This window comes from Pinus tabuliformis, chromosome 4_1 (assembly GCF_031772625.1).
Source record: "Pinus tabuliformis cultivar Carrire ecotype Pingquan chromosome 4_1, CPIR1, whole genome shotgun sequence".
Classification (NCBI taxonomy): domain Eukaryota; kingdom Viridiplantae; phylum Streptophyta; class Pinopsida; order Pinales; family Pinaceae; genus Pinus; species Pinus tabuliformis.
In genome coordinates, this window is record NC_142303.1 from 657,208,534 (window position 1) to 657,216,642 (window position 8,109).

General features: G+C 40.2%; 1 protein-coding gene across 1 annotated transcript; it reads left to right on the forward strand.

Moving 5' to 3' along the window:
- The first annotated feature begins 2,282 nt into the window (after nt 1-2,282).
- Nucleotides 2,283-6,728, forward strand: LOC149177794 (disease resistance protein Roq1-like). The gene is made up of 4 exons (XM_089420212.1): nt 2,283-3,109; nt 3,224-4,319; nt 4,443-4,715; nt 4,876-6,728. Exons 1-4 carry the CDS (start codon nt 2,496-2,498, stop codon nt 6,433-6,435), a joined length of 3,543 nt encoding a protein of 1,180 aa, XP_089276338.1. The 5' UTR covers nt 2,283-2,495; the 3' UTR covers nt 6,436-6,728.
- The last annotated feature ends 1,381 nt before the right edge of the window (nt 6,729-8,109 follow it).

Genomic DNA, 8,109 nt, shown 5'->3' on the forward strand with positions numbered 1-8,109 from the left:
ATTTCATTGCTAAGATTATTAATCTCATGATAGTGAATATAATGGAAAACATGAAGATTCTAATCATATCCAATAATAATCTCAATTATCATTTCAAAAAATGAAAGCATGTAAACTTGAAATAATTGATTATCACCTCTCCTATAAGATGACTTTAAAGGTTGACTCATATTCCCATTTTATTGTGCTTCCAAACATGAATTTCAATTATTTCATTTTTCCTTCCAAGAAAATCCTACATTATGGCCACTATAACCTTTTGTGGTACATGGTTGCAATGTGTAACTATCTTCTTCAACATCAACTATCTTCTTTCTTTTCGCATTTTGAGACTATTCTTACTCCTAAAACCAATGTTATGTTGCACCAACAACATCTATCAATTTAAACTCACCTTGCCTATTACACTAATTTAAGGTTTAAAGATATGCTAAGAAATTATGAATCATTTTTAATAAGGATGCGTAGTAAAAATATAGATATGTATGATGAGATATGTCTAGGCTTAAAATTTCCACAAGTAATAAAGCTTCTTATTTATGACACACGATTTGGAATTCATATATAAATTACAACTTACACATAAACAAAATTTAATAAAAATAAATTAATTACCATTAAAATATATATAAAATAAAATTTAATATTGAAACAGTCAATCATCTTTTTAAATTAAAAATATTAATTCAAAATTTTTAAAATACATTTATAAATTATAACTCTATAACTTAAGCTAGGAAAGGTTCAACTTTGACATGAAGGGACTCCCCTTTTCTCACAGTGATTTCATGTTTGTCAATATCGTCCACAAACTTAGCATAATTATAGGCAAATATACAATATATATTGGCTCTCAAATTCTTTTGGATAAAAAAAATGAAACCGCAAACTTTATAAAGACGTGACCAATTTGATGCTTCCTCCCATCTTCCATGTCATTCATCCCAAAATTTTGACTGCAGTGGTGATTTTGGAAGGTGTCAACATAAGGTGGTCCCTACCACTATAAATATTTCTTCTGACATATTGTCAATCTTCCACCGAATCTCATGTTAGTGGGCCATGCTGTACAACTGTTAGGTGTCATACTTTACCTAATTTTCCATCCCAATTGAAATTATCATCTACATCTGTGACTAAATAGGGTCCTACTTTGTTGTCGTACTGTGTAACATGTGGGTCACAGTTTAGGAAATTCCATGGCGAAGGCCCATCGAGACTATGGTGCACATCCCCTAATATCATAGGTGACCAATATTCCCTTGAAAATATCAATCAATGAAAACTATACTGCCAACCTTGGACGTCCACACTCAGAGTCCCACTTGCTGCTGCTTTAATTTACAGTGATGGACATCGACTCCCACTTGCTGCTGCTTTAATTTACAGCGATGGACGTCGACTCCGGCAGCGCCTAACCAGCCATATATCGCGTATTCAATGCACCCGGAGATGCACGCGAGATAATCCGTTAACACACGAATTTGAAAACTCGTCACTAAATAAAAAAAGGCAATTTGCGTGTTAGCCGGCTATATCGCGTGCATCTCCGGGTGCATTGAATACGCGATATATGGCTGGTTAGGCGCTGCCGTCGACTCCCACTTGCTTCTTATGTGGACGGATGCCACCTGTATTGCTTAATAAATTAACTTATCAACCTCAGGAATCAAATCATGTCTCGGGTTAGTGGATGCAGTTGCTTTTGCATAAAGTTTGGGCCCCACATATCTGTGGTCACCATATGGATGCAGGAATATATGGTCGGTGACTCAACCCTCAATAATGCAGTGAACGAAGGAAATTGGCAGCAACTTTCCTGTTTTCACAATTTAATAATAACGATGCAGGAATATATGGTCGGTGACTCAACCCTCAATAATGCAGTGAACGAAGGAAATTAGCAGCAACTTTCCTGATTTCACAATTTAATAATATCGATGCAGGAATATATGGTCGGTGACTCAAATTCCAGGCCTGCTGCCAACCATGGACAGTGATGGACGTCGACTCCCACTTGCTTCTTATGTGGATGGATGCCACCTGTATTGCTTAATAAATTAACTTATCAACCTCAGGAATCAAATCATGTCTCGGGTTAGTGGATGCAGTTGCTTTTGCATAAAGTTTGGGCCCCACATATCTGTGGTCAGCATATCTTCTAAACGATGCTGGAATATATGGTCGGTGACTCAACCCTCAATAATGCAGTGAACGAAGGAAATTAGCAGCAACTTTCCTGATTTCACAATTTAATAATAAAACAAAAGTATCTTAAATTTCATTCAATTGAAATATATATCGACTTGGTTCGTTCAGCGAAAAACAAATCCTCTGAATTAGTGTCTTCATTTGTTCTCATCGATTCGCTGTTAGGTGGTCTTGCACTGGTGAGATCATTCCCAATCTCTGTAAAACGTCTTGGATCTCGCTTGCTTCTTTCTTCTCTGTAAAACGTCTTGGATCTCGCTTGCTTCTTTCTTCTTCTGTATCCGATGGCGGACCATACCGGGGATATCACATGCATCGCCTCTTCTTCGTCTTCATCCACCAACACTGGCCAGGTTTATGACGTTTTTTTGAACCATCGCGGTCCCGACACAAAGAAAGGCCTCGCCAGCCATATCTACCGTAGCCTTATTGTCCGTGGGTTAAGAGTATTTCTGGACCAGCCCGAACTGCGTAAGGGAGAGGACATGCCTTCTCAAATCAATGAGGCTATTCGAACCGCCTCAGTGCATGTCGCAATATTTTCTCCAACATATGCTCAATCAAGCTGGTGTCTTGACGAGCTCGCACTAATGGTGGAATCCGGGTCCACAATTATTCCGGTCTTCCATAATGTCGATCCTTCGGAACTTCGCTGGACGCGGAGCGGAGATGGAGTGCTCGCTGGAGTCCAGAGTATCCTCCGCTGTATCTCTCCGTGTCTACTGGGCGAAAAGGGAAGGTATGCTCGAGACCTGCAATTGCTAGAAAACAAAACAACATTGGATCCTCGTACCAACAAAAAGAAGCCACGATATGATTCTAGCACTCTGAAAAAATGGAGGGATGCTCTCCATCTTGTCTCCAATAAAAGCGGTTTTGATATGAACGCATACGACGGGTAAGCGCCATACTTTCTCCACTTTTTTTTCTTAGTTATTTAATGAATAATAAGGTATATCATACTATATTTTCGGAGACGTTTCTCAATCAATATATCGTGCATATCGTTCAGTGACGAAGGGCGGCTAGTTGATGAGGTCGTAAAAGAAGTGTGGAGAAAGGTTAGTAAAACACCTCTTTATGTAGCCGAATATGCTACTGGCCTGAAAGAGAAAATAGAAGACGTGGAAAGAATGGTGCAGCAGCAAAGCCAGAAGATGAGGGTTGTGGGAATTGTGGGTCTTGGCGGGGTAGGCAAAACGACCCTTGCAAAAGAATTCTTCAACAGACACAGATCAAATTATGATCGATCTTGTTTTCTGTCTGATGTGAGAGAAACCGCAGCCAAGAGCTCTTTAAGTTCATTGCAGACACAACTTCTTAAAGACTTGGCTCATTTGCAGGACGAGCAAATAAGAAACATTGATGAAGGCAAAGAGAAGCTCCGAAAGCATATCTCATCCTGTCCCCCATCTCTCCTAGTATTAGATGATGTTGATCATATTGATCAACTTCGTGCATTGTTTTCACCGTTTAAAGATACCATTCAATCCAGTAGTCTAATCTTGGTTACTTCTCGCAATAGGGATGTACTTACAAGCTCGGGAATTGTAGAGGCGTCTATTTACCAGCAAACAGGTCTTAACCCACAACAGTCTAGAGCACTATTCTGCTCGCATGCCTTTGACCAGAGTTGTCCTGTGACGGGATTTGAACAACTGGTTGAAGATTTTTTGGATTTCTGTGATGGATTGCCCTTATCTCTTAAGGTCATCGGAGCGGCCATTCGTGGAAAAGATTCTGAGATTTGGAAAAGACAGTTAGACAAAATCAGAAGAATACTTCCTGATGATATTCATAGCAAGCTTAAAATTAGCTATGATGGTCTGGATAAAGAGCAGCAGGAGATCTTTTTAGACGTCGCCTGTTTTTTTATAGGAGAAAACAGAGATACCGCCATCACAATATGGAACGGATCTGGCTGGGACGGATGGCTGGGTCTCCGTAACTTAGAGAACAGATGCCTTGTAGAGATCGACAGTGAAGAGTGTATAAGAATGCACGACCACCTCCGCGATCTCGGCAGAGATGTAGCAGAGAAGGAACATCCGCTTCGGCTTTCGCGACCAAATGTCAATCTTCTTCGTACTCTTTCCCCCTCATCGCCTGTACGTATGTTGAAGCTCTCCACGGATTTTCAAATTAGCATTGCCATATCTAAATTGCCTTTTTGTTTTGAAATTTTATAAGAAAAAAATCATGTTTTTAACAGCTCCAAGTGAACAATTCAGGTGCGAGGAATTAGCATGGATTATGGAAATGGCAGCGAACAATTTTTCGAATACATTAGGGTCAACTGCAACCTAAGCAGGTTGGAACTGCTTAGGGGTGAAGGTTCTTTTGTTGAAAGCGTATTCAGTGCAGCGGAGTTACGACAACTGATATATCTCCGATGGGAGAAGTGTCCGATCTCCTCAATATCTTTCACAATTCCAACAAGGAATTTAAGAGTGTTATACATAAAGGGGGAAGAATTGAACACACTCTGGCAACATGCATCTCAGGTAGTATAAATTCTAATTGGTTTGGACAGACATCGATTTACATTTCTCTTCAAATAATATAATTGCTTGCATTTAAGAATTGTCTTTGTTTATCACGATGTCAAATAGGTGACATTTACAGAGGCAAATCAACTTTAATGTTTTTATGTACACATTGCAGGCACCACTACAGTTGAGGGAATTGTATATTGATGCTCCCCTTTCAGAGGTTCCAGAGTCTATTGGTAAACTGAATCAGCTCGAAAGAATTGTCCTGAAAAATGGTTATTTTAAAACTTTACCAAATGAATTCTATGATATGCATTCATTGAAGCATATCACGTTACAAAACTGTAAACAAATGATGTTGCTGCCGGATTCAGTTGGGATCTTGACGAGCCTCCAGACACTCGATTTTTCCGGGTGCTCCAGCTTGAAGCAGCTCCCAGACTCGACGGGGCAGCTGACGGGCCTCAAGAGCCTCAACTTGGAATACTGCACCAGCCTGCAGGGGCTCCCAGACTCGGTGGGGCAGCTGACGGGCCTCCAGGGACTCTACTTGAGCGGGTGCTCCAGCCTGCAGGGGCTCCCAGACTCGGTGGGGCAGCTGACGGGCCTCCAGGGACTCGACTTGAGGGGGTGCTCCAGCCTGCAGGGGCTCCCAGACTCGGTGGGGCAGCTGACGGGCCTCCAGGCACTCTACTTGAGCGGGTGCTCCAGCCTGCAGGGGCTCCCAGGCTCGGTGGGGCAGCTGACAGGGCTCCACGGACTCTACTTGGGCGGGTGCTCCAGCCTGCAGGGGCTCCCAGACTCGGTGGGGCAGCTGACGGGCCTCCAGGGACTCTACTTGGGCGGGTGCTCCAGCCTGCAGGGGCTCCCAGACTCGGTGGGGCAGCTGACGGGCCTCCAGGGACTCTACTTGGGCAGGTGCTCCAGCCTGCAGGGGCTCCCAGACTCGGTGGGGCAGCTGACGGGCCTCCAGGGACTCGACTTGGGCGGGTGCTCCAGCCTGCAGGGGCTCCCAGACTCGGTGGGGCAGCTGACGGGCCTCCAGGGACTCGACTTGAGAGGGTGCTCCAGCCTGCAGGGGCTCCCAGACTCGGTGGGGCAGCTGACGGGCCTCCAGGGACTCTACATGGCCGGGTGCTCCAGCCTGCAGGGGCTCCCAGACTCGGTGGGGCAGCTGACGGGCCTCCAGAGACTCTACTTGGGCAGGTGCTCCAGCCTGCAGGGGCTCCCAGACTCGGTGGGGCAGCTGACGGGCCTCCAGGAACTCTACTTGGGCGGGTGCTCCAGCCTGCAGGGGCTCCCAGACTCGGTGGGGCAGCTGACGGGCCTCCAGGAACTCTACTTGGGCGGGTGCTCCAGCCTGCAGGGGCTCCCAGACTCGGTGGGGCAGCTGACGGGCCTCCAGAGGCTCAACTTGGAAAACTGCACCAGCCTGCAGGGGCTCCCAGACTCAGTCGGGAACTTAACGAGACTCAAATGGCTTAACTTGTCTGGGTGTTCCAATTTACAGATGCTGCCCAATTTTCGGCATTTGAGCTCGTTGGAGGAGCTTCACTTGTCTGGATGTTCCAATTTACAGATGCCGCCCAATGTTCAGCATTTGAGCTCGCTGGTGAATCTTTATGTGTCTCACTGTTCAAAACTGCAATGGGGTGCTGGAGTAGTCGAGTCCCTGCGCCATCGACTGGGAAATGGCTTCATCGAAGAAGGCGGCGAAAACATTAATGAATAAAGCTGCAGCGAGTTGTATAATATAAGAGAACTTCTTCAGATCAGATGGCCATGGTCCTCGCCACACCCCGCAAAGAGCGCTGTGTCATTAATCACAGGCAAAATGAATTACACAATGTACAGAATGCTCTACATTTTACATCATGTGTAGTAAAATATACTGGTGCAAAATATGTTGAGCCATAATAACATTTGAGTTTACGGTGCATATAACATTCGAATTTATAGTGATTTTTTTAATATTTATTTTTTCTTAAATACAACGCATAAATATAAATTTTGTTTTTTAAATAATTTTCATTAATAAATTTAATTTTATTATTATTATTCAATTTATATATTATTAGATTAATATAAATTTTTGGATCATATATTTTAGTTATTTAAATATTATTGGTATAAGAAATAATAATTAATTTTAATTAATTTTTCATATGCTTTTTGATTTCCAATTTTAAATCCTTTAGTTTATATTTCAATTATTTATTCTTTTAATAAATTTCAATTTTAGTATATATATATTTTTAATTTTAATTTATTATATATTTGTTAATTTTTTTTAAAACTTATTTTCTATTTTAAATATTCAAAATCCTTAATACATATTTGAGTTGCTTTTATATATATATATATATATATATATATATAAGTAATTAATTAATTGAATGAATAATATATACAATTTTCAAATCTAATATTGATGATATCCTATAAATAATAGTGATATTTATAGATGGCATCAAATATTAAGTGAGCAAGAACAAGATTTTCATGAATGATATTTCTCATTTATGTAGATTGTTGTACTTGCAAACCAAACATCTACAACTAATTAACCAAATCTACAACAATATTGATGATGACTAATTAAATTTAAACATCTACAACTAATTAACCAAATCTACAACAATATTGATGATGACTAATTAAATTTACTCTTGATCTCTTTTACACTAATACTTATATTTATATGGATAAATATAAATAAACAATTTTGTAAAATATAATTAGTTTAATATATAGCATTTACAGAAAAACATTTAACAAAATTAAATTCTATTAAAAAAACAAAAACTAAACATATGTAATTTCTCACCTCATCCTTCACCTCAAGTAAGATCTATACTACAATGGAGAGGATAACAAACTATATTTCAACCACCTAAAGTAGATCCAACAACCTTTCAAAAATAAATGAATTATATTAGTTTTATTAAAATTTATTCAATCTTAGTATATAACCATTTTAAATATATTCCATAATGATTATATAAAATTTAAAAAACTGGCATAATTAAAAATTAGTTTAGTATTTTCTTCACCATAATAACAATGAATACATCAAGGTTTCCATGTAACTATATCCCTCTATCACCACACTTCAAGAGGGGTACGATGTTTGTCTTTTTCCAATGAAGGTTGTGAATTCATTCACATTTGAACTAATCCTCTTTGTTTGAATAGAAGACCTTGTACAACACCCTTTTCGTGTTTCCATTAAGGCCATTTAAAAGAATCACTTTAATAGCATAAAACAATCAATCATTTTCTTGAATTATAGCCCTTTCAAAAGTTTGACATGATACAAAGGAAATAGGCCATTGGGTCATTCACAAGGATCACCCATTCAGTGCCTCCAAAACATTTCCTTGATGTAAGGAAATAGGTCATTGTG

Excerpts from the sequence above, each read along its gene's own strand:
- LOC149177794 (XM_089420212.1), top strand. The coding sequence starts at position 2,496 with ATGGCGGACCATACCGGGGATATCACATGCATCGCCTCTTCTTCGTCT. Across the intron at positions 4,320-4,442 it reads CTCTTTCCCCCTCATCGCCT|GTGCGAGGAATTAGCATGGA; the intron begins GTACGTATGTTG and ends TGAACAATTCAG. Across the intron at positions 4,716-4,875 it reads TCTGGCAACATGCATCTCAG|GCACCACTACAGTTGAGGGA; the intron begins GTAGTATAAATT and ends TACACATTGCAG.